General features: G+C 54.9%; 1 protein-coding gene across 1 annotated transcript; it reads right to left on the reverse strand.

Annotated features, from left to right (window-relative positions):
* Nucleotides 1-11,134: 11,134 nt before the first annotated feature.
* Nucleotides 11,135-12,970, reverse strand: LOC145514073 (uncharacterized). The gene is made up of 3 exons (XM_081511151.1): nt 12,758-12,970; nt 12,046-12,358; nt 11,135-11,795 (listed from the first exon to the last, which is right to left on the reverse strand). Exons 1-3 carry the CDS (start codon nt 12,890-12,892, stop codon nt 11,167-11,169), a joined length of 1,077 nt encoding a protein of 358 aa, XP_081367277.1. The 5' UTR covers nt 12,893-12,970; the 3' UTR covers nt 11,135-11,166.
* Nucleotides 12,971-25,931: the final 12,961 nt, after the last annotated feature.

Genomic DNA, 25,931 nt, shown 5'->3' on the forward strand with positions numbered 1-25,931 from the left:
TCAGACCTTTCCCTAGTTTTCACAGGCTTGTTGTGTTGGTGTTCTTTGTCTGTTTGGAGACACGTCCTTGAGAAGCTTTGTGTTTCCACTCATTCGTCTCGCGATGTATGACCTGTCTTTTGCTTTTGTAATGAGGTCTTTCCCACGGTAGATGTCTTTGATTTTGCAAAGTCCACTGTATTCTCTGGGTTGTTTTGTGGACTGCCTTTTAGTTTTGTGTGTGAAGACTCAAAGCACGTGTCCGGTTTCTGCTCATTGTTCTTCTAGATTTGTGACAAGTTTTCATGGAAACTTTGTCTAGGGATAACTGGAAGTGAACTCGGTGTAAGGTGTCAAGTCTCCATCTCCATTCATGTCATGCCCTGCAGTTTCCAATTCCCTGTTCCTGAGTGGTTTTGGAGACCTTGTGGGAAGTTTGGTTGCATCGCAGTTTGCATTTCCACCTTGAGTAGATTCACACTGTTCTGCCCTCAGGGACACTGTCAAGGGGGAGTGAGGAGCAGCCTGCACTTGCAGCAGTGACCACACGGTGGGGCGAGTGCTGCTGTCCCCTCTGGGAGCCCCAGGCCACAGGCATCCCAGTGAGGAGCCAGCTCTGTGCTCAGCTGAAAGGAGTTATTCTCTCAGGAGCCTCTGAGCCCTTGCCTTTGGATCACCCAGGGTGGGCATTTACTGTGACAGAAAAAAATTGCCCTGAATTCCATGGACGGAAGAGCCTGGCTGTGTAGAGTTCGTGAGTTGCCGTGAATCAGACACAACTGAGGACACAAAAACTCAATAGACTAAAACACTTTTTGGGGGTTGGGGGAGTGAAAGGGGGTGATGTGGGGTTTTTTGTCTTATATAATAGCCAAGGGAAATCTAGTTTAAACCTAAGTTCACATAGATGGGAAAGGTATAGCTCTCCGTCACCCTATTAAAAAAAAAAAAAAAAACGACTTAACTTTTCTGAAAGTTTATTTAGTAGCTTCCTTGAGCAGTTCATTGTGAAGCATTTTTTTTTTTTTTCTGTGACATTGGCCTCATTAAAAAGTACGGTTTGCGTTTACTGGATAATTTTGTTCATTGGTTTGTTAGGGAATCTTGGTAATATTTGAGTTTCCTGGGGAGCATGGTCACATGACCTGGCCCTGGCCAATCGGTGCGTTCCACCTCCCTGGCCACTGTGATTGGCTCCGGACTGGGGCAGTGCCCAATCGGGGCCCAGGGCCGGGCCTCACGTTGGAAGCCAGGGGAAGACGAGCTCTCGTCCTGCTGGGGTAGGGGAAGGGGTGGGGCCGGGGGAGGTCAGGCTCCAGCAGTGGGAGGGGCTTGAGGTCCGCCTGCGGCAGTTGGTGACCTTCCTGCTCCCCTCAGGGCAGAGCCGCCGGCCTGAGAATGAGGGCGCTGCTGAGCCCAGGGGCTGGGATGGCCCGTTGCTGCTGTGGTCCCAGAGCTCCACCCGAGACCTGAGGGAGGCCGTCTGCCCGTGAGTCCTCTCCCGCTTGTCTGTCAGCTTGTTTGAAGCATGCTGGGTTTTCTGCCCAGCTGGCTAAGGGGAGTCCCTGGAAATGCAAGGGTGTGGGTTTTGGCAGACTTCAGGGAAGACATGCCAGATGAGCCTGGGAGACTCCAGCTTAATCTGGATTCAGGAGATATCTCTTCGGGCCAGCTAGTAATTGTAGGATAAGCCTAATGAGTCTTCACAGGATGAAGAGAGTAACGTGCCAAGGTAGCAATCGATGTCCTCCTTCGAGAGGATGAAGCTGGTGCTCAGAGAAGGGGGGAACTTGGCCACAGCAAGGAGGTGTGCACCCAGACAGAACCCCCAGGTCCGGCCATTTGAGCTCAGGGAGGCCAGTGGTGTGGCTTGTCCCTGTGGCAGGGGCCGAGGCACGCAGCCCACCCTGATTCCTGCGGGGGCCTGACTTGGGAAGTGCCATCTGGTAGCTTTGAGACTCACCAAAGCAAATTGCACTGGAGAGAGGAAGGACACCTTCCTTCATCCACCCCCCACCCCCGCCGGATTCCCACATACCCTGACCCCTTTCTCTGGATTTCGGAGCCATTTCCAGAGTCCCGCTCATATGACCTCATTCGAAGTGCACTGTGGACGAGCTGCCATGTGCAGCTGCTACCACAGCAGCCAAGGGCTTTAGCTCCCGAGTACCTCCCTTCCTTTGGAACTTGGGGGCCCTCTACTCCCCACTTGCACACCACAGACCTTTGCTGAGGATTGTGGGGACCCTCACTCAGTTTGCAGCACGTTGTAGCCATCCCTGTCCTCTCAATACCTCCCTTGCAACTCAGCTTGTGAGCTCCTTTGGAGCAGCGTGGCCCACCTGGCTGCAACGGAAGAGACACAGCTGACAGGGAAACAACAGCTTAGATCTGACAGCCGGAAAGCTCTGTCAAAAGGGACCTCCCTCTTCACACCGTAGAGGCTGTAGGAGCCGCCAGGGTTTGGGAACCAGTGCTGGGGCCAAAATGACTCCAGAGCTGTTTTCCTTCCTGGGGAGGGTTCTGGCTCCAGTGGGAATGGCTCAAGTCTCCTAAGGTTCTGAAAGCCCACTGTGTGCAGATTCACGGTACACAGAGAGGAGAAGGTGGAGTCCTGCCCTGGAGGTGGGCACAGCTCACGGATGAGCCAGGCAGGCAGGCAGGCAGGCAGGGCATGAGAACACCTGAGCTGCCTTCATGAGTGAATGGTGTGGGGGCAGAGGAAGAGAAGCCGGTCTGCTCCCTCATGTGGTGCCCAGGGCAGGTTGTCCCCAGAGGAAACCCTTACGACGGTGAGGACTATCACTGCTGTTTCCCAAGGGGTTCCGTCGGTGCGTGTCTTCCCCGGAGCGGTCAGGCCGTCTCTAAAGTACACTGGCCATGGGCATTGCCTCTCCTTGGAACTTCCCATGTGTTTCTCTTTTTTATGGAACAGTGATTTTTTAGAGGGGTTCTGGGCCACAAGGTTGTTGGGTCATTTTCTAGCCTTCTGTCGTGAAGAACGCTTTCCTGGGCGTTGGGGTGGTTTGTTGTTCCAGCTCCCTTTCTTGGCTTCTTTTGGGAGCTGGTGCAACAAGAGGAGCTCAGCCTCTGCCTTCTGGCTGAGATGTCACCCTTCAAACAGCAATGCCTGCCTGGAGATAATGATGGCATTTGCCAAAAGGGCTTCGTTTGGCACATGATATCTTGAAAGGACGTACACCGTCCTTTCAGCTATCAAAGGCTAGTTCAAATGACATACAAATGAGAACTCTCCAATGGAGTCTTACAGTAGGTGGAGAGTCCGAAAAAAACTCCTTCAGTCATTTCACTGAGAGTCATTGATTGGGGACACCAAGAATATAGGAAGGAATGCAGAAAGAAAAGATGAAATTGTGTTCAGGATCGGGGGGAGGGATGAACAGGGCGTGCTTGCCTTGAATCCAGGCTTTGTTGGGGGGTGGGGCATAAAGATCGAACGGGTCTGAAACTACAAAGTGGGATGGTAACACAGTATCACCAGAGTTACACAACAGTGTTCCCAAATTGCAACAATGATGAAAAAGTTTACTAATCCCAACTTAACCAAGAGAAATACAGGAAACCATACACAAAATAAAACATCACCAGAAAGGTGGAAACAAACCAAATGCAAAGCAGTTCAGGGGAAAGGAACTCCATGTCCCCTGGGGGCAGACCGAGTTGCCGGCGTCCACGGTGAGCAGACAGGGATGGAGGCTGCAGAGCCGACCGCTCCCCTGGATGTGGTGTTTCCGGCAAGGGCTCTGGGTCTCTGCCCAGAGCGGGGGCTCGTTCTTCCTGCAGGGGCGAGTGAGTCATCGTCGGCGTCTGGGTGTTGCGCGGGAGCCAGGGCAGGCTCCCCCTGCCGAGGCGGTGACTCCTCCTCTGCCTCGGGTTCTCCTGCCAAAGCCCGAGCAGGTACAGGTGCACGTGGAGGTGGAGGTTCTGGCTGAGGGGGTGGGACGTCAGTGCCTGGGGCTGGGGGCCCTGCAGGCACGGAGATCCGATCTGCCCGGTGTGCTGGCCAGTACCCAGCTGGCCTGGTGTCTCTGCGAGGGCAAGTCTCGGTTCTCCATCTGGCCTCGGTGGATCCCTGGGTCCTGCACCTGGAGCCACCACCTCTGTAGGGACAGGTCTGGGAAGTAGAGCCTGGTTCCAGTTGGAGGCCAGTGCTAGAGCTGGGGGAGAAGCAAAGTTTGCCCACAGGCCAGCCTTGGCATGTGCGTATCCCGGGACAGAAAGCTTCCAAGAGATTCCCAAAGAATACCCAGGGTCGGATGTCTTTTGGGACTGAAGTGTGCAAGATGGGGGTGGGGGTGTGAGGCCAGCGCTTGCTGCAGGCCCAGCAGCATCTTTCGGGGACTCGTCCGTGTGTAGCTCAGCACCCCCTCCCCACACACTCCCGTGCACCAGCCCCAGCGTCCTCACCTCTGTGCTCTGGCGTGCTGGGCTCCAGGTCCTCCTGCTGCCTCAGAGGCCGGGGTTCTCGGGACTCTGGGTCGGAGCCGGGTGTGCTGAGCTCCGTGGCAGCCTCAGACTGGGCCGCCGGGTGTATCCTGGGCGGTGTCTCGGCAGCAGGCCTTCCCCGCCTCCGCTTCGCCCCCGGTGGGGCTGATGCCTCCGTGGGCACGCTCACCTGGAGCCTGCACTGGGCCTCACGGGCGGGGGGGTGGTGCTCCGACCCCTCCCTCCGGGAGGTGGACGGGGTGTCCCCGTCCTCGGCCTCATCACGTGGGAAGCTCTGCAACGACAGTGACCGTCAGCCAGCCGTGCTGGGAGTTTTCCGAGCTGGGCCTGGCCAGTGGAGCCGCTGCTTCTGCCTGCTCGAACTTCTCTTCCCAGAAGGGTCAGAGACGTGTGTCTGCTCAGATCCCCACCCGGGAGGAAAGAGACCCACCTGAGGGTGTGAGGTCAGCCTGGGCGGCCGGCGCTGCCCGCACTCTCCCCATCCCACCCAGCCTGCTCTCCCCTGGGGTGTGGACACAACTTCTCCGCAGGCTTCTGACCCCACATCCGCCTGGGCTTCCTTGAGGGAGACACACCCCGAGAAACCCGCATCCACACACACAGGCAAAGGACCCGGTGTTTCCGGGTGGCATGGGAGAGGTGGCCTGGCCCCGCCTGGGGCTCCCCGTGTTACCTTTCTGTTTCTCCGGGCAAAGGGCCAGAGGCCTCTCGGGGGTGCCCTGAGCCAACGTCGACAGGGTGCCCACGCACACTGCCTGTGAGCTCTCCTGAGGCCCCGGCCTCTGGGCAGGGGCAAGCAGCAGAACATCCTGGCAGCAAGTGATCTGGCTGGGGGCTCCTCTCCGCTCTGGAGGCCTGGATACCCGGGTTGCGGGTTCTGTTGGGTTCTGTTGCCGGCAGGTGACATCATTTCCTGGGGTTCGTGCTGAGGTCCCTTCCCCAAAACTTCGCAAGGGAATCTCTGGGTTTCTGACTGCTCGACCACCCCCCTTAGGCCATGTGCAGGCACAGTGACAGCCACACAGCCCAGCCCACAGCCCTGGGGAGGCCTGGGTGCAGCCAGGGCCTGAGCTCCGAGGACCCCGCTGCTCTCAGACCAGGCTCCTTCTTCTCATAAGTGGTGTGGCCCTGGACAAGCATATGCCCCTCAGGGTTTCCCCGGTCTCTCCATCTGCAGAGTGGGGGTCATTCTCCCATCTGTTTCCTAGGTCTGTCGGCCTACGAGCAGCTCCATGCCTTTCCACCTGGGGCTGATATCACGTGGAGCTTGTGCGCTGAGACTTCAGAAAGAAAGACTCCATCCAGGGCTGACACAGCACAGAATGGGGCAGAACGAGGCCTGGATGCGCCGTGGTACCCAGGAAAAGGCACTCCCCCTCCTGACTGTTTGGAGACCCCGCATGCAAGTTGGAGGACCGAAAGGAAGACTCGAAGGTCTCCCTCTCTGATAGAAAAGAGTAGCCAACTTTCTGGTCCTCTGTTTCCATTGAGATTCTGTTCAAGTGTCCCAGCTCGGCTTCTGCGGGTGGCTGAGCTTCTAATGGCTCCCTGCGTTCTTGTCTTTTCCTCTCCAAACCTTCCGTCCGTTTCCCCCTTCTGGGGTGGATGGGCGCTGTCATTGCTTCTACCTTCGAGACAGATTGATGAAAAGTCTGGACCATCGACTCCTTTCCTCTCTTTGGTTCCGTGTCTCTCTCTGGCTGTGTCCCTCTCTTTTCCTTTCTCGATTCAGTCTGTGTCTTCCTCTTTCTCTCTCGTGTGTGGATGGATGGATGCTAGGAATGCACATGTATATGATTAGATGAGGGTTATGTTTTAGGGATAGGTTAGAGGGAGAGAAAGGCTTTAGGTCGGAGTTGGTCATGGGGGAAGGGTCAAGGGTGGTGGTGGTGTTTCTTGGAATCTGAGTGCTGTGCATTCTTCGTCTCTTTCCATATGAACCCCTTCTCAGATACACCACTTGCAAAGAGTCTTTCATGTTCCGTTTCCTATCTTTTGCATTTGTGAATGCTTAGCTTCTCTGTTGTGAAGAGGTTCCATTGGATGGATACCCATTGGTGTACTTGGTTTCCCTCTTTCCCTTACTTGAAGAGACCCATTTCTACCTCCGCCCAGCAAATGGCAAGGAGACTCTGATGTTAAGGAGCCTTTGACCTACGCTTCTTTCTAGCTATCTCATGACATCAGTCTTTAGGGTGAGGTTTTTCCCCGATATTGAGGTGGTGTGAGATCAAAACCAATAGCGTTCTTCAGATGTAGCTGTCTGGTTTTCCCATGGACATTGATTGAAGAGGCTTTCTTGTTCCCATTTGGATATTCTCCCCTTCTGTGTCAGAGATGAGTTGACCTTGGATGCCGGGGTTTGTTTCTGGACCCTCAACTTTATTCCATCGATCTGGATCTGTGTGTGTTGTTGTATTCCCAATAGCGTACTGTCCTGCTGCTGCCGCTGCGGCTAAGTCACTTCAGTCGTGTCTGACTCTGCGCGACCCCATGGCCTGCAGCCTACCAGGCTCCTCCGTCCAGGGCATTTTCCAGGCAAGAGTACTGGAGTGGGTCGCCATCGCCTTCTCCGATACTCTCCTGAGGATCCTAGTTTGGTCGTCTAATTTCCTTTCACACAACCTTGGACGTCCGTATCGGGGCTTTTTCGTCGGATTGTATTGACAATTTAGGCTCTTTTCTGTTTCCGTAACCCCTTTTGCAATTCTTTGTTCGGTGCGAACATGCATTGGCATTTTGGGAGGAATAGCATCGAAGCTGTGGATTGCCTTGTGGGGCTGTGACATCATTTTCCCAATAGGAATTCTTTCAAGCCCTGAGCACAGCTTCTCTTTCCAGTGATTGGTGTGGGCTTGATCTTCTTTCTTCCATCTCTCGCCGTTTTGTGAGAACAGGTCCTTCCTTCCCTTCTGGGTTAGATGGACTCGTGGGTATCACTTCAGTGAATGGCATTGTCAGTGGGGGTGATAATTCCCTTCTCATTGGAAGACTTTGCTGTGAGTATTAGAAGTGCAAGTGATTTCTCTTCCCCTTCCTCCCTGTCCATCTCTCAGAGCCACCGGGAAACAGAGGCCTCATCCAGGGTCACACAGGCCTGAGGGAGTGCAACTAGACTGTTGTTTCTTCAGGCCCTCAGTGCTGGACATCATCCGGGATACTCTGTGTGTGTCTTCCTCAGTCTGGCGTCCCTTCAGACCTTTCCCTAGTTTTCACAGGCTTGTTGTGTTGGTGTTCTTTGTCTGTTTGGAGACACGTCCTTGAGAAGCTTTGTGTTTCCACTCATTCGTCTCGCGATGTATGACCTGTCTTTTGCTTTTGTAATGAGGTCTTTCCCACGGTAGATATCTTTGATTTTGCAAAGTCCACTGTATTCTCTGGGTTGTTTTGTGGACTGCCTTTTAGTTTTGTGTGTGAAGACTCAAAGCACGTGTCCGGTTTCTGCTCATTGTTCTTCTAGATTTGTGACAAGTTTTCATGGAAACTTTGTCTAGGGATAACTGGAAGTGAACTCGGTGTAAGGTGTCAAGTCTCCATCTCCATTCATGTCATGCCCTGCAGTTTCCAATTCCCTGTTCCTGAGTGGTTTTGGAGACCTTGTGGGAAGTTTGGTTGCATCGGAGTTTGCATTTCCACCTTGAGTAGATTCACACTGTTCTGCCCTCAGGGACACTGTCAAGGGGGAGTGAGGAGCAGCCTGCACTTGCAGCAGTGACCACACGGTGGGGCGAGTGCTGCTGTTCCCTCTGGGAGCCCCAGGCCACAGGCATCCCAGTGAGGAGCCAGCTCTGTGCTCAGCTGAAAGGAGTTAGTCTCTCAGGAGCCTCTGAGCCCTTGCCTTTGGATCACCCAGGGTGGGCATTTACTGTGACAGAAAAAAATTGCCCTGAATTCCATGGACGGAAGAGCCTGGCTGTGTAGAGTTCGTGAGTTGCCGTGAATCAGACACAACTGAGGACACAAAAACTCAATAGACTAAAACACTTTTTGGGGGTGGGGGGAGTGAAAGGGGGTGATGTGGGGTTTTTTGTCTTATATAATAGCCAAGGGAAATCTAGTTTAAACCTAAATTCACATAGATTGGAAAGGTATAGCTCTCCGTCACCCTATTAAAAAAAAAAAAAACAACGACTTAACTTTTCTGAAAGTTTATTTAGTAGCTTCCTTGAGCAGTTCATTGTGAAGCATTTTTTTTTTTTTCTGTGACATTGGCCTCATTAAAAAGTACGGTTTGCCTTTACTGGATAATTTTGTTCATTGGTTTGTTAGGGAATCTTGGTAATATTTGAGTTTCCTGGGGAGCATGGTCACATGACCTGGCCCTGGCCAATCGGTGCGTTCCACCTCCCTGGCCACTGTGTTTGGCTCCGGACTGGGGCAGTGCCCCATCGGGGCCCAGGGCCGGGCCTCACGTTGGAAGCCAGGGGAAGACGAGCTCTCGTCCTGCTGGGGTAGGGGAAGGGGTGGGGCCGGGGGAGGTCAGGCTCCAGCAGTGGGAGGGGCTTGAGGTCCGCCTGCGGCAGTTGGTGACCTTCCTGCTCCCCTCAGGGCAGAGCCGCCGGCCTGAGAATGAGGGCGCTGCTGAGCCCAGGGGCTGGGATGGCCCGTTGCTGCTGTGGTCCCAGAGCTCCACCCGAGACCTGAGGGAGGCCGTCTGCCCGTGAGTCCTCTCCCGCTTGTCTGTCAGCTTGTTTGAAGCATGCTGGGTTTTCTGCCCAGCTGGCTAAGGGGAGTCCCTGGAAATGCAAGGGTGTGGGTTTTGGCAGACTTCAGGGAAGACATGCCAGATGAGCCTGGGAGACTCCAGCTTAATCTGGATTCAGGAGATATCTCTTCGGGCCAGCTAGTAATTGTAGGATAAGCCTAATGAGTCTTCACAGGATGAAGAGAGTAACGTGCCAAGGTAGCAATCGATGTCCTCCTTCGAGAGGATGAAGCTGGTGCTCAGAGAAGGGGGGAACTTGGCCACAGCAAGGAGGTGTGCACCCAGACAGAACCCCCAGATCCGGCCATTTGAGCTCAGGGAGGCCAGTGGTGTGGCTTGTCCCTGTGGCAGGGGCCGAGGCACGCAGCCCACCCTGATTCCTGCGGGGGCCTGACTTGGGAAGTGCCATCTGGTAGCTTTGAGACTCACCAAAGCAAATTGCACTGGAGAGAGGAAGGACACCTTCCTTCATCCACCCCCCACCCCCGCCGGATTCCCACATACCCTGACCCCTTTCTCTGGATTTCGGAGCCATTTCCAGAGTCCCGCTCATATGACCTCATTCGAAGTGCACTGTGGACGAGCTGCCATGTGCAGCTGCTACCACAGCAGCCAAGGGCTTTAGCTCCCGAGTACCTCCCTTCCTTTGGAACTTGGGGGCCCTCTACTCCCCACTTGCACACCACAGACCTTTGCTGAGGATTGTGGGGACCCTCACTCAGTTTGCAGCACGTTGTAGCCATCCCTGTCCTCTCAATACCTCCCTTGCAACTCAGCTTGTGAGCTCCTTTGGAGCAGCGTGGCCCACCTGGCTGCAACGGAAGAGACACAGCTGACAGGGAAACAACAGCTTAGATCTGACAGCCGGAAAGCTCTGTCAAAAGGGACCTCCCTCTTCACACCGTAGAGGCTGTAGGAGCCGCCAGGGTTTGGGAACCAGTGCTGGGGCCAAAATGACTCCACAGCTGTTTTCCTTCCTGGGGACGGTTCTGGCTCCAGTGGGAATGGCTCAAGTCTCCTAAGGTTCTGAAAGCCCACTGTGTGCAGATTCACGGTACACAGAGAGGAGAAGGTGGAGTCCTGCCCTGGAGGTGGGCACAGCTCACGGATGAGCCAGGCAGGCAGGCAGGCAGGCAGGGCATGAGAACACCTGAGCTGCCTTCATGAGTGAATGGTGTGGGGGCAGAGGAAGAGAAGCCGGTCTGCTCCCTCATGTGGTGCCCAGGGCAGGTTGTCCCCAGAGGAAACCCTTACGACGGTGAGGACTATCACTGCTGTTTCCCAAGGGGTTCCGTCGGTGCGTGTCTTCCCCGGAGCGGTCAGGCCGTCTCTAAAGTACACTGGCCATGGGCATTGCCTCTCCTTGGAACTTCCCATGTGTTTCTCTTTTTTATGGAACAGTGATTTTTTAGAGGGGTTCTGGGCCACAAGGTTGTTGGGTCATTTTCTAGCCTTCTGTCGTGAAGAACGCTTTCCTGGGCGTTGGGGTGGTTTGTTGTTCCAGCTCCCTTTCTTGGCTTCTTTTGGGAGCTGGTGCAACAAGAGGAGCTCAGCCTCTGCCTTCTGGCTGAGATGTCACCCTTCAAACAGCAATGCCTGCCTGGAGATAATGATGGCATTTGCCAAAAGGGCTTCGTTTGGCACATGATATCTTGAAAGGACGTACACCGTCCTTTCAGCTATCAAAGGCTAGTTCAAATGACATACAAATGAGAACTCTCCAATGGAGTCTTACAGTAGGTGGAGAGTCCGAAAAAAACTCCTTCAGTCATTTCACTGAGAGTCATTGATTGGGGACACCAAGAATATAGGAAGGAATGCAGAAAGAAAAGATGAAATTGTGTTCAGGATCGGGGGGAGGGATGAACAGGGCGTGCTTGCCTTGAATCCAGGCTTTGTTGGGGGGTGGGGCATAAAGATCGAACGGGTCTGAAACTACAAAGTGGGATGGTAACACAGTATCACCAGAGTTACACAACAGTGTTCCCAAATTGCAACAATGATGAAAAAGTTTACTAATCCCAACTTAACCAAGAGAAATACAGGAAACCATACACAAAATAAAACATCACCAGAAAGGTGGAAACAAACCAAATGCAAAGCAGTTCAGGGGAAAGGAACTCCATGTCCCCTGGGGGCAGACCGAGTTGCCGGCGTCCACGGTGAGCAGACAGGGATGGAGGCTGCAGAGCCGACCGCTCCCCTGGACGTGGTGTTTCCGGCAAGGGCTCTGGGTCTCTGCCCAGAGCGGGGGCTCGTTCTTCCTGCAGGGGCGAGTGAGTCATCGTCGGCGTCTGGGTGTTGCGCGGGAGCCAGGGCAGGCTCTCCCTGCCGAGGCGGTGACTCCTCCTCTGCCTCGGGTTCTCCTGCCAAAGCCCGAGCAGGTACAGGTGCACGTGGAGGTGGAGGTTCTGGCTGAGGGGGTGGGACGTCAGTGCCTGGGGCTGGGGGCCCTGCAGGCACGGAGATCCGATCTGCCCGGTGTGCTGGCCAGTACCCAGCTGGCCTGGTGTCTCTGCGAGGGCAAGTCTCGGTTCTCCATCTGGCCTCGGTGGATCCCTGGGTCCTGCACCTGGAGCCACCACCTCTGTAGGGACAGGTCTGGGAAGTAGAGCCTGGTTCCAGTTGGAGGCCAGTGCTAGAGCTGGGGGAGAAGCAAAGTTTGCCCACAGGCCAGCCTTGGCATGTGCGTATCCCGGGACAGAAAGCTTCCAAGAGATTCCCAAAGAATACCCAGGGTCGGATGTCTTTTGGGACTGAAGTGTGCAAGATGGGGGTGGGGGTGTGAGGCCAGCGCTTGCTGCAGGCCCAGCAGCATCTTTCGGGGACTCGTCCGTGTGTAGCTCAGCACCCCCTCCCCACACACTCCCGTGCACCAGCCCCAGCGTCCTCACCTCTGTGCTCTGGCGTGCTGGGCTCCAGGTCCTCCTGCTGCCTCAGAGGCCGGGGTTCTCGGGACTCTGGGTCGGAGCCGGGTGTGCTGAGCTCCGTGGCAGCCTCAGACTGGGCCGCCGGGTGTATCCTGGGCGGTGTCTCGGCAGCAGGCCTTCCCCGCCTCCGCTTCGCCCCCGGTGGGGCTGATGCCTCCGTGGGCACGCTCACCTGGAGCCTGCACTGGGCCTCACGGGCGGGGGGGTGGTGCTCCGACCCCTCCCTCCGGGAGGTGGACGGGGTGTCCCCGTCCTCGGCCTCATCACGTGGGAAGCTCTGCAACGACAGTGACCGTCAGCCAGCCGTGCTGGGAGTTTTCCGAGCTGGGCCTGGCCAGTGGAGCCGCTGCTTCTGCCTGCTCGAACTTCTCTTCCCAGAAGGGTCAGAGACGTGTGTCTGCTCAGATCCCCACCCGGGAGGAAAGAGACCCACCTGAGGGTGTGAGGTCAGCCTGGGCGGCCGGCGCTGCCCGCACTCTCCCCATCCCACCCAGCCTGCTCTCCCCTGGGGTGTGGACACAACTTCTCCGCAGGCTTCTGACCCCACATCCGCCTGGGCTTCCTTGAGGGAGACACACCCCGAGAAACCCGCATCCACACACACAGGCAAAGGACCCGGTGTTTCCGGGTGGCATGGGAGAGGTGGCCTGGCCCCGCCTGGGGCTCCCCGTGTTACCTTTCTGTTTCTCCGGGCAAAGGGCCAGAGGCCTCTCGGGGGTGCCCTGAGCCAACGTCGACAGGGTGCCCACGCACACTGCCTGTGAGCTCTCCTGAGGCCCCGGCCTCTGGGCAGGGGCAAGCAGCAGAACATCCTGGCAGCAAGTGATCTGGCTGGGGGCTCCTCTCCGCTCTGGAGGCCTGGATACCCGGGTTGCGGGTTCTGTTGGGTTCTGTTGCCGGCAGGTGACATCATTTCCTGGGGTTCGTGCTGAGGTCCCTTCCCCAAAACTTCGCAAGGGAATCTCTGGGTTTCTGACTGCTCGACCACCCCCCTTAGGCCATGTGCAGGCACAGTGACAGCCACACAGCCCAGCCCACAGCCCTGGGGAGGCCTGGGTGCAGCCAGGGCCTGAGCTCCGAGGACCCCGCTGCTCTCAGACCAGGCTCCTTCTTCTCATAAGTGGTGTGGCCCTGGACAAGCATATGCCCCTCAGGGTTTCCCCGGTCTCTCCATCTGCAGAGTGGGGGTCATTCTCCCATCTGTTTCCTAGGTCTGTCGGCCTACGAGCAGCTCCATGCCTTTCCACCTGGGGCTGATATCACGTGGAGCTTGTGCGCTGAGACTTCAGAAAGAAAGACTCCATCCAGGGCTGACACAGCACAGAATGGGGCAGAACGAGGCCTGGATGCGCCGTGGTACCCAGGAAAAGGCACTCCCCCTCCTGACTGTTTGGAGACCCCGCATGCAAGTTGGAGGACCGAAAGGAAGACTCGAAGGTCTCCCTCTCTGATAGAAAAGAGTAGCCAACTTTCTGGTCCTCTGTTTCCATTGAGATTCTGTTCAAGTGTCCCAGCTCGGCTTCTGCGGGTGGCTGAGCTTCTAATGGCTCCCTGCGTTCTTGTCTTTTCCTCTCCAAACCTTCCGTCCGTTTCCCCCTTCTGGGGTGGATGGGCGCTGTCATTGCTTCTACCTTCGAGACAGATTGATGAAAAGTCTGGACCATCGACTCCTTTCCTCTCTTTGGTTCCGTGTCTCTCTCTGGCTGTGTCCCTCTCTTTTCCTTTCTCGATTCAGTCTGTGTCTTCCTCTTTCTCTCTCGTGTGTGGATGGATGGATGCTAGGAATGCACATGTATATGATTAGATGAGGGTTATGTTTTAGGGATAGGTTAGAGGGAGAGAAAGGCTTTAGGTCGGAGTTGGTCATGGGGGAAGGGTCAAGGGTGGTGGTGGTGTTTCTTGGAATCTGAGTGCTGTGCATTCTTCGTCTCTTTCCATATGAACCCCTTCTCAGATACACCACTTGCAAGGAGTCTTTCATGTTCCGTTTCCTATCTTTTGCATTTGTGAATGCTTAGCTTCTCTGTTGTGAAGAGGTTCCATTGGATGGATACCCATTGGTGTACTTGGTTTCCCTCTTTCCCTTACTTGAAGAGACCCATTTCTACCTCCGCCCAGCAAATGGCAAGGAGACTCTGATGTTAAGGAGCCTTTGACCTACGCTTCTTTCTAGCTATCTCATGACATCAGTCTTTAGGGTGAGGTTTTTCCCCGATATTGAGGTGGTGTGAGATCAAAACCAATAGCGTTCTTCAGATGTAGCTGTCTGGTTTTCCCATGGACATTGATTGAAGAGGCTTTCTTGTTCCCATTTGGATATTCTCCCCTTCTGTGTCAGAGATGAGTTGACCTTGGATGCCGGGGTTTGTTTCTGGACCCTCAACTTTATTCCATCGATCTGGATCTGTGTGTGTTGTTGTATTCCCAATAGCGTACTGTCCTGCTGCTGCCGCTGCGGCTAAGTCACTTCAGTCGTGTCTGACTCTGCGCGACCCCATGGCCTGCAGCCTACCAGGCTCCTCCGTCCAGGGCATTTTCCAGGCAAGAGTACTGGAGTGGGTCGCCATCGCCTTCTCCGATACTCTCCTGAGGATCCTAGTTTGGTCGTCTAATTTCCTTTCACACAACCTTGGACGTCCGTATCGGGGCTTTTTCGTCGGATTGTATTGACAATTTAGGCTCTTTTCTGTTTCCGTAACCCCTTTTGCAATTCTTTGTTCGGTGCGAACATGCATTGGCATTTTGGGAGGAATAGCATCGAAGCTGTGGATTGCCTTGTGGGGCTGTGACATCATTTTCCCAATAGGAATTCTTTCAAGCCCTGAGCACAGCTTCTCTTTCCAGTGATTGGTGTGGGCTTGATCTTCTTTCTTCCATCTCTCGCCGTTTTGTGAGAACAGGTCCTTCCTTCCCTTCTGGGTTAGATGGACTCGTGGGTATCACTTCAGTGAATGGCATTGTCAGTGGGGGTGATAATTCCCTTCTCATTGGAAGACTTTGCTGTGAGTATTAGAAGTGCAAGTGATTTCTCTTCCCCTTCCTCCCTGTCCATCTCTCAGAGCCACCGGGAAACAGAGGCCTCATCCAGGGTCACACAGGCCTGAGGGAGTGCAACTAGACTGTTGTTTCTTCAGGCCCTCAGTGCTGGACATCATCCGGGATACTCTGTGTGTGTCTTCCTCAGTCTGGCGTCCCTTCAGACCTTTCCCTAGTTTTCACAGGCTTGTTGTGTTGGTGTTCTTTGTCTGTTTGGAGACACGTCCTTGAGAAGCTTTGTGTTTCCACTCATTCGTCTCGCGATGTATGACCTGTCTTTTGCTTTTGTAATGAGGTCTTTCCCACGGTAGATATCTTTGATTTTGCAAAGTCCACTGTATTCTCTGGGTTGTTTTGTGGACTGCCTTTTAGTTTTGTGTGTGAAGACTCAAAGCACGTGTCCGGTTTCTGCTCATTGTTCTTCTAGATTTGTGACAAGTTTTCATGGAAACTTTGTCTAGGGATAACTGGAAGTGAACTCGGTGTAAGGTGTCAAGTCTCCATCTCCATTCATGTCATGCCCTGCAGTTTCCAATTCCCTGTTCCTGAGTGGTTTTGGAGACCTTGTGGGAAGTTTGGTTGCATCGGAGTTTGCATTTCCACCTTGAGTAGATTCACACTGTTCTGCCCTCAGGGACACTGTCAAGGGGGAGTGAGGAGCAGCCTGCACTTGCAGCAGTGACCACACGGTGGGGCGAGTGCTGCTGTTCCCTCTGGGAGCCCCAGGCCACAGGCATCCCAGTGAGGAGCCAGCTCTGTGCTCAGCTGAAAGGAGTTAGTCTCTCAGGAGCCTCTGAGCCCTTGCCTTTGGATCACCCAGGGTGGGCATTTACTGTGACAGAAAAAAATTGCCCTGAATTCCATGGACGGAAGAGCCTGGCTGTGTAGAGTTCGTGAGTTGCCGTGAATCAGACACAACTGAGGACACAAAAACTCAATAGACTAAAACACTTTTTGGGGGTGGGGGGAGTGAAAGGGGGTGATGTGGGGTTTTTTGTCTTATATAATAGCCAAGGGAAATCTAGTTTAAACCTAAATTCACATAGATTGGAAAGGTATAGCTCTCCGTCACCCTATTAAAAAAAAAAAAAACAACGACTTAACTTTTCTGAAAGTTTATTTAGTAGCTTCCTTGAGCAGTTCATTGTGAAGCATTTTTTTTTTTTTCTGTGACATTGGCCTCATTAAAAAGTACGGTTTGCGTTTACTGGATAATTTTGTTCATTGGTTTGTTAGGGAATCTTGGTAATATTTGAGTTTCCTGGGGAGCATGGTCACATGACCTGGCCCTGGCCAATCGGTGCGTTCCACCTCCCTGGCCACTGTGTTTGGCTCCGGACTGGGGCAGTGCCCAATCGGGGCCCAGGGCCGGGCCTCACGTTGGAAGCCAGGGGAAGACGAGCTCTCGTCCTGCTGGGGTAGGGGAAGGGGTGGGGCCGGGGGAGGTCAGGCTCCAGCAGTGGGAGGGGCTTGAGGTCCGCCTGCGGCAGTTGGTGACCTTCCTGCTCCCCTCAGGGCAGAGCCGCCGGCCTGAGAATGAGGGCGCTGCTGAGCCCAGGGGCTGGGATGGCCCGTTGCTGCTGTGGTCCCAGAGCTCCACCCGAGACCTGAGGGAGGCCGTCTGCCCGTGAGTCCTCTCCCGCTTGTCTGTCAGCTTGTTTGAAGCATGCTGGGTTTTCTGCCCAGCTGGCTAAGGGGAGTCCCTGGAAATGCAAGGGTGTGGGTTTTGGCAGACTTCAGGGAAGACATGCCAGATGAGCCTGGGAGACTCCAGCTTAATCTGGATTCAGGAGATATCTCTTCGGGCCAGCTAGTAATTGTAGGATAAGCCTAATGAGTCTTCACAGGATGAAGAGAGTAACGTGCCAAGGTAGCAATCGATGTCCTCCTTCGAGAGGATGAAGCTGGTGCTCAGAGAAGGGGGGAACTTGGCCACAGCAAGGAGGTGTGCACCCAGACAGAACCCCCAGATCCGGCCATTTGAGCTCAGGGAGGCCAGTGGTGTGGCTTGTCCCTGTGGCAGGGGCCGAGGCACGCAGCCCACCCTGATTCCTGCGGGGGCCTGACTTGGGAAGTGCCATCTGGTAGCTTTGAGACTCACCAAAGCAAATTGCACTGGAGAGAGGAAGGACACCTTCCTTCATTCACCCCCCACCCCCGCCGGATTCCCACATACCCTGACCCCTTTCTCTGGATTTCGGAGCCATTTCCAGAGTCCCGCTCATATGACCTCATTCGAAGTGCACTGTGGACGAGCTGCCATGTGCAGCTGCTACCACAGCAGCCAAGGGCTTTAGCTCCCGAGTACCTCCCTTCCTTTGGAACTTGGGGGCCCTCTACTCCCCACTTGCACACCACAGACCTTTGCTGAGGATTGTGGGGACCCTCACTCAGTTTGCAGCACGTTGTAGCCATCCCTGTCCTCTCAATACCTCCCTTGCAACTCAGCTTGTGAGCTCCTTTGGAGCAGCGTGGCCCACCTGGCTGCAACGGAAGAGACACAGCTGACAGGGAAACAACAGCTTAGATCTGACAGCCGGAAAGCTCTGTCAAAAGGGACCTCCCTCTTCACACCATAGAGGCTGTAGGAGCCGCCAGGGTTTGGGAACCAGTGCTGGGGCCAAAATGACTCCACAGCTGTTTTCCTTCCTGGGGAGGGTTCTGGCTCCAGTGGGAATGGCTCAAGTCTCCTAAGGTTCTGAAAGCCCACTGTGTGCAGATTCACGGTACACAGAGAGGAGAAGGTGGAGTCCTGCCCTGGAGGTGGGCACAGCTCACGGATGAGCCAGGCAGGCAGGCAGGCAGGCAGGGCATGAGAACACCTGAGCTACCTTCATGAGTGAATGGTGTGGGGGCAGAGGAAGAGAAGCCGGTCTGCTCCCTCATGTGGTGCCCAGGGCAGGTTGTCCCCAGAGGAAACCCCTACGACGGTGAGGACTATCACTGCTGTTTCCCAAGGGGTTCCGTCGGTGCGTGTCTTCCCCGGAGCGGTCAGGCCGTCTCTAAAGTACACTGGCCATGGGCATTGCCTCTCCTTGGAACTTCCCATGTGTTTCTCTTTTTTATAGAACAGTGATTTTTTAGAGGGGTTCTGGGCCACAAGGTTGTTGGGTCATTTTCTAGCCTTCTGTCGTGAAGAACGCTTTCCTGGGCGTTGGGGTGGTTTGTTGCTCCAGCTCCCTTTCTTGGCTTCTTTTGGGAGCTGGTGCAACAAGAGGAGCTCAGCCTCTGCCTTCTGGGTGAGATGTCACCCTTCAAACAGCAATGCCTGCCTGGAGATAATGATGGCATTTGCCAAAAGGGCTTCGTTTGGCACATGATATCTTGAAAGGACGTACACCGTCCTTTCAGCTATCAAAGGCTAGTTCAAATGACATACAAATGAGAACTCTCCAATGGAGTCTTACAGTAGGTGGAGAGTCCGAAAAAAACTCCTTCAGTCATTTCACTGAGAGTCATTGATTGGGGACACCAAGAATATAGGAAGGAATGCAGAAAGAAAAGATGAAATTGTGTTCAGGATCGGGGGAGGGATGAACAGGGCGTGCTTGCCTTGAATCCAGGCTTTGTTGGGGGGTGGGGCATAAAGATCGAACGGGTCTGAAACTACAAATTGGGATGGTAACACAGTATCACCAGAGTTACACAACAGTGTTCCCAAATTGCAACAATGATGAAAAAGTTTACTAATCCCAACTTAACCAAGAGAAATACAGGAAACCATACACAAAATAAAACATCACCAGAAAGGTGGAAACAAACCAAATGCAAAGCAGTTCAGGGGAAAGGAACTCCATGTCCCCTGGGGGCAGACCGAGTTGCCGGCGTCCACGGTGAGCAGACAGGGATGGAGGCTGCAGAGCCGACCGCTCCCCTGGACGTGGTGTTTCCGGCAAGGGCTCTGGGTCTCTGCCCAGAGCGGGGGCTCGTTCTTCCTGCAGGGGCGGGTGAGTCATCGTCCGCGTCTGGGTGTTGCGCGGGAGCCAGGGCAGGCTCTCCCTGCCGAGGCGGTGACTCCTCCTCTGCCTCGGGTTCTCCTGCCAAAGCCCGAGCAGGTACAGGTGCACGTGGAGGTGGAGGTTCTGGCTGAGGGGGTGGGACATCAGTGCCTGGGGCTGGGGGCCCTGCAGGCACGGAGATCCGATCTGCCCGGTGTGCTGGCCAGTACCCAGCTGGCCTGGTGTCTCTGCGAGGGCAAGTCTCGGTTCTCCATCTGGCCTCGGTGGATCCCTGGGTCCTGCACCTGGAGCCACCACCTCTGTAGGGACAGGTCTGGGAAGTAGAGCCTGGTTCCAGTTGGAGGCCAGTGCTAGAGCTGGGGGAGAAGCAAAGTTTGCCCACAGGCCAGCCTTGGCATGTGCGTATCCCGGGACAGAAAGCTTCCAAGAGATTCCCAAAGAATACCCAGGGTCGGATGTCTTTTGGGACTGAAGTGTGCAAGATGGGGGTGGGGGTGTGAGGCCAGCGCTTGCTGCAGGCCCAGCAGCATCTTTCGGGGACTCGTCCGTGTGTAGCTCAGCACCCCCTCCCCACACACTCCCGTGCACCAGCCCCAGCGTCCTCACCTCTGTGCTCTGGCGTGCTGGGCTCCAGGTCCTCTTGCTGCCTCAGAGGCCGGGGTTCTCGGGACTCTGGGTCGGAGCCGGGTGTGCTGAGCTCCGTGGCAGCCTCAGACCGGGCCGCCGGGTGTATCCTGGGCGGTGTCTCGGCAGCAGGCCTTCCCCGCCTCCGCTTCGCCCCCGGTGGGGCTGATGCCTCCGTGGGCACGCTCACCTGGAGCCTGCACTGGGCCTCACGGGCGGGGGGGTGGTGCTCCGACCCCTCCCTCCGGGAGGTGGACGGGGTGTCCCCGTCCTCGGCCTCATCACGTGGGAAGCTCTGAAACGACAGTGACCGTCAGCCAGCCGTGCTGGGAGTTTTCCGAGCTGGGCCTGGCCAGTGGAGCCGCTGCTTCTGCCTGCTCGAACTTCTCTTCCCAGAAGGGTCAGAGACGTGTGTCTGCTCAGATCCCCACCCGGGAGGAAAGAGACCCACCTGAGGGTGTGAGGTCAGCCTGGGCGGCCAGCGCTGCCCACACTCTCCCCATCCCACCCAGCCTGCTCTCCCCTGGGGTGTGGACACAACTTGTCTGCAGGCTTCTGACCACCACCTCCGCCTGGGCTTCCTTGAGGGAGACACACCCCGAGAAACCCGCATCCACACACACAGGCAAAGGACCCGGTGTTTCCGGGTGGCATGGGAGAGGTGGCCTGGCCCCGCCTGGGGCTCCCCGTGTTACCTTTCTGTTTCTCCGGGCAAAGGGCCAGAGGCCTCTCGGGGGTGCCCTGAGCCAACGTCGACAGGGTGCCCATGCTCACTGCCTGTGAGCTCTCCTGAGGCCCCGGCCTCTGGGCAGGGGCAAGCAGCAGAACATCCTGGCAGCAAGTGATCTGGCTGGGGGCTCCTCTCCGCTCTGGAGGCCTGGCTACCCGGGTTGTGGGTTCTGTTGGGTTCTGTTGCCGGCAGGTGACATCATTTCCTGGGGTTCGTGCTGAGGTCCCTTCCCCAAAACTTCGCAAGGGAATCTCTGGGTTTCTGACTGCTCGACCACCCCCCTTAGGCCATGTGCAGGCACAGTGACAGCCACACAGCCCAGCCCACAGCGCTGGGGAGGCCTGGGTGCAGCCAGGGCCTGAGCTCCGAGGACCCCGCTGCTCTCAGACCAGGCTCCTTCTTCTCATAAGTGGTGTGGCCCTGGACAAGCATATGCCCCTCAGGGTTTCCCCGGTCTCTCCATCTGCAGAGTGGGGGTCATTCTCCCATCTGTTTCCTAGGTCTGTCGGCCTACGAGCAGCTCCATGCCTTTCCACCTGGGGCTGATATCACGTGGAGCTTGTGCGCTGAGACTTCAGAAAGAAAGACTCCATCCAGGGCTGACACAGCACAGAATGGGGCAGAACGAGGCCTGGATGCACCGTGGTACCCAGGAAAAGGCACTCCCCCTCCTGACTGTTTTGAGACCCCGCATGCAAGTTGGAGGACCGAAAGGAAGACTCGAAGGTCTCCCTCTCTGATAGAAAAGAGTAGCCAACTTTCTGGTCCTCTGTTTCCATTGAGATTCTGTTCAAGTGTCCCAGCTCGGCTTCTGCGGGTGGCTGAGCTTCTAATGGCTCCCTGCGTTCTTGTCTTTTCTTCTCCAAACCTTCCGTCCGTTTCCCCCTTCCTGGGTGGATGGGCGCTGTCATTGCTTCTACCTTCGAGACAGATTGGTGAAAAGTCTGGACCATCGACTCCTTTCCTCTCTTTGGTTCCGTGTCTCTCTCCGGCTGTGTCCCTCTCTTTTCCTTTCTCGATTCAGTGTGTGTCTTCCTCTTTCTCTCTCGTGTGTGGAAGGATGGATGCTAGGAATGCACATGTATATGATTAGATGAGGGTTATGTTTTAGGGATAGGTTAGAGGGAGAGAAAGGCTTTAGGTCGGAGTTGGTCATGGGGGAAGGGTCAAGGGTGGTGGTGGTGTTTCTTGGAATCTGAGTGCTGTGCATTCTTCGTCTCTTTCCATATGAACCCCTTCTCAGATACACCACTTGCAAGGAGTCTCTCATGTTCCGTTTCCTATCTTTTGCATTTGTGAATGCTTAGCTTCTCTGTTGTGAAGAGGTTCCATTGGATGGATACCCATTGGTGTACTTGGTTTCCCTCTTTCCCTTACTTGAAGAGACCCATTTCTACCTCCGCCCAGCAAATGGCAAGGAGACTCTGATGTTAAGGAGCCTTTGACCTACGCTTCTTTCTAGCTATCTCATGACATCAGTCTTTAGGGTGAGGTTTTTCCCCGATATTGAGGTGGTGTGAGATCAAAACCAATAGCGTTCTTCAGATGTAGCTGTCTGGTTTTCCCATGGACATTGATTGAAGAGGCTTTCTTGTTCCCATTTGGATATTCTCCCCTTCTGTGTCAGAGATGAGTTGACCTTGGATGCCGGGGTTTGTTTCTGGACCCTCAACTTTATTCCATCGATCTGGATCTGTGTGTGTTGTTGTATTCCCAATAGCGTACTGTCCTGCTGCTGCCGCTGCGGCTAAGTCACTTCAGTCGTGTCTGACTCTGCGCGACCCCATGGCCTGCAGCCTACCAGGCTCCTCCGTCCAGGGCATTTTCCAGGCAAGAGTACTGGAGTGGGTCGCCATCGCCTTCTCCGATACTCTCCTGAGGATCCTAGTTTGGTCGTCTAATTTCCTTTCACACAACCTTGGACGTCCGTATCGGGGCTTTTTCGTCGGATTGTATTGACAATTTAGGCTCTTTTCTGTTTCCGTAACCCCTTTTGCAATTCTTTGTTCGGTGCGAACATGCATTGGCATTTTGGGAGGAATAGCATCGAAGCTGTGGATTGCCTTGTGGGGCTGTGACATCATTTTCCCAATAGGAATTCTTTCAAGCCCTGAGCACAGCTTCTCTTTCCAGTGATTGGTGTGGGCTTGATCTTCTTTCTTCCATCTCTCGCCGTTTTGTGAGAACAGGTCCTTCCTTCCCTTCTGGGTTAGATGGACTCGTGGGTATCACTTCAGTGAATGGCATTGTCAGTGGGGGTGATAATTCCCTTCTCATTGGAAGACTTTGCTGTGAGTATTAGAAGTGCAAGTGATTTCTCTTCCCCTTCCTCCCTGTCCATCTCTCAGAGCCACCGGGAAACAGAGGCCTCATCCAGGGTCACACAGGCCTGAGGGAGTGCAACTAGACTGTTGTTTCTTCAGGCCCTCAGTGCTGGACATCATCCGGGATACTCTGTGTGTGTCTTCCTCAGTCTGGCGTCCCTTCAGACCTTTCCCTAGTTTTCACAGGCTTGTTGTGTTGGTGTTCTTTGTCTGTTTGGAGACACGTCCTTGAGAAGCTTTGTGTTTCCACTCATTCGTCTCGCGATGTATGACCTGTCTTTTGCTTTTGTAATGAGGTCTTTCCCACGGTAGATACCTTTGATTTTGCAAAGTCCACTGTATTCTCTGGGTTGTTTTGTGGACTGCCTTTTAGTTTTGTGTGTGAAGACTCAAAGCACGTGTCCGGTTTCTGCTCATTGTTCTTCTAGATTTGTGACAAGTTTTCATGGAAACTTTGTCTAGGGATAACTGGAAGTGAACTCGGTGTAAGGTGTCAAGTCTCCATCTCCATTCATGTCATGCCCTGCAGTTTCCAATTCCCTGTTCCTGAGTGGTTTTGGAGACCTTGTGGGAAGTTTGGTTGCATCGGAGTTTGCATTTCCACCTTGAGTAGATTCACACTGTTCTGCCCTCAGGGACACTGTCAAGGGGGAGTGAGGAGCAGCCTGCACTTGCAGCAGTGACCACACGGTGGGGCGAGTGCTGCTGTTCCCTCTGGGAGCCCCAGGCCACAGGCATCCCAGTGAGGAGCCAGCTCTGTGCTCAGCTGAAAGGAGTTAGTCTCTCAGGAGCCTCTGAGCCCTTGCCTTTGGATCACCCAGGGTGGGCATTTACTGTGACAGAAAAAAATTGCCCTGAATTCCATGGACGGAAGAGCCTGGCTGTGTAGAGTTCGTGAGTTGCCGTGAATCAGACACAACTGAGGACACAAAAACTCAATAGACTAAAACACTTTTTGGGGGTGGGGGGAGTGAAAGGGGGTGATGTGGGGTTTTTTGTCTTATATAATAGCCAAGGGAAATCTAGTTTAAACCTAAATTCACATAGATGGGAAAGGTATAGCTCTCCGTCACCCTATTAAAAAAAAAAAAAAAAAACGACTTAACTTTTCTGAAAGTTTATTTAGTAGCTTCCTTGAGCAGTTCATTGTGAAGCATTTTTTTTTTTTTCTGTGACATTGGCCTCATTAAAAAGTACGGTTTGCGTTTACTGGATAATTTTGTTCATTGGTTTGTTAGGGAATCTTGGTAATATTTGAGTTTCCTGGGGAGCATGGTCACATGACCTGGCCCTGGCCAATCGGTGCGTTCCACCTCCCTGGCCACTGTGATTGGCTCCGGACTGGGGCAGTGCCCAATCGGGGCCCAGGGCCGGGCCTCACGTTGGAAGCCAGGGGAAGACGAGCTCTCGTCCTGCTGGGGTAGGGGAAGGGGTGGGGCCGGGGGAGGTCAGGCTCCAGCAGTGGGAGGGGCTTGAGGTCCGCCTGCGGCAGTTGGTGACCTTCCTGCTCCCCTCAGGGCAGAGCCGCCGGCCTGAGAATGAGGGCGCTGCTGAGCCCAGGGGCTGGGATGGCCCGTTGCTGCTGTGGTCCCAGAGCTCCACCCGAGACCTGAGGGAGGCCGTCTGCCCGTGAGTCCTCTCCCGCTTGTCTGTCAGCTTGTTTGAAGCATGCTGGGTTTTCTGCCCAGCTGGCTAAGGGGAGTCCCTGGAAATGCAAGGGTGTGGGTTTTGGCAGACTTCAGGGAAGACATGCCAGATGAGCCTGGGAGACTCCAGCTTAATCTGGATTCAGGAGATATCTCTTCGGGCCAGCTAGTAATTGTAGGATAAGCCTAATGAGTCTTCACAGGATGAAGAGAGTAACGTGCCAAGGTAGCAATCGATGTCCTCCTTCGAGAGGATGAAGCTGGTGCTCAGAGAAGGGGGGAACTTGGCCACAGCAAGGAGGTGTGCACCCAGACAGAACCCCCAGATCCGGCCATTTGAGCTCAGGGAGGCCAGTGGTGTGGCTTGTCCCTGTGGCAGGGGCCGAGGCACGCAGCCCACCCTGATTCCTGCGGGGGCCTGACTTGGGAAGTGCCATCTGGTAGCTTTGAGACTCACCAAACCAAATTGCACTGGAGAGGGGAAGGACACCTTCCTTCATCCACCCCCCACCCCCGCCGGATTCCCACATACCCTGACCCCTTTCTCTGGATTTCGGAGCCATTTCCAGAGTCCCGCTCATATGACCTCATTCGAAGTGCACTGTGGACGAGCTGCCATGTGCAGCTGCTACCACAGCAGCCAAGGGCTTTAGCTCCCGAGTACCTCCCTTCCTTTGGAACTTGGGGGCCCTCTACTCCCCACTTGCACACCACAGACCTTTGCTGAGGATTGTGGGGACCCTCACTCAGTTTGCAGCACGTTGTAGCCATCCCTGTCCTCTCAATACCTCCCTTGCAACTCAGCTTGTGAGCTCCTTTGGAGCAGCGTGGCCCACCTGGCTGCAACGGAAGAGACACAGCTGACAGGGAAACAACAGCTTAGATCTGACAGCCGGAAAGCTCTGTCAAAAGGGACCTCCCTCTTCACACCGTAGAGGCTGTAGGAGCCGCCAGGGTTTGGGAACCAGTGCTGGGGCCAAAATGACTCCACAGCTGTTTTCCTTCCTGGGGAGGGTTCTGGCTCCAGTGGGAATGGCTCAAGTCTCCTAAGGTTCTGAAAGCCCACTGTGTGCAGATTCACGGTACACAGAGAGGAGAAGGTGGAGTCCTGCCCTGGAGGTGGGCACAGCTCACGGATGAGCCAGGCAGGCAGGCAGGCAGGCAGGCAGGGCATGAGAACACCTGAGCTGCCTTCATGAGTGAATGGTGTGGGGGCAGAGGAAGAGAAGCCGGTCTGCTCCCTCATGTGGTGCCCAGGGCAGGTTGTCCCCAGAGGCAACCCTTACGACGGTGAGGACTATCACTGCTGTTTCCCAAGGGGTTCCGTCGGTGCGTGTCTTCCCCGGAGCGGTCAGGCCGTCTCTAAAGTACACTGGCCATGGGCATTGCCTCTCCTTGGAACTTCCCATGTGTTTCTCTTTTTTATGGAACAGTGATTTTTTAGAGGGGTTCTGGGCCACAAGGTTGTTGGGTCATTTTCTAGCCTTCTGTCGTGAAGAACGCTTTCCTGGGCGTTGGGGTGGTTTGTTGC

Source organism: Giraffa tippelskirchi, chromosome 7 (genome assembly GCF_054371585.1).
Source record: "Giraffa tippelskirchi isolate mGirTip1 chromosome 7, T2T-mGirTip1v1.2.pri, whole genome shotgun sequence".
Lineage (NCBI taxonomy): Eukaryota > Metazoa > Chordata > Mammalia > Artiodactyla > Giraffidae > Giraffa > Giraffa tippelskirchi.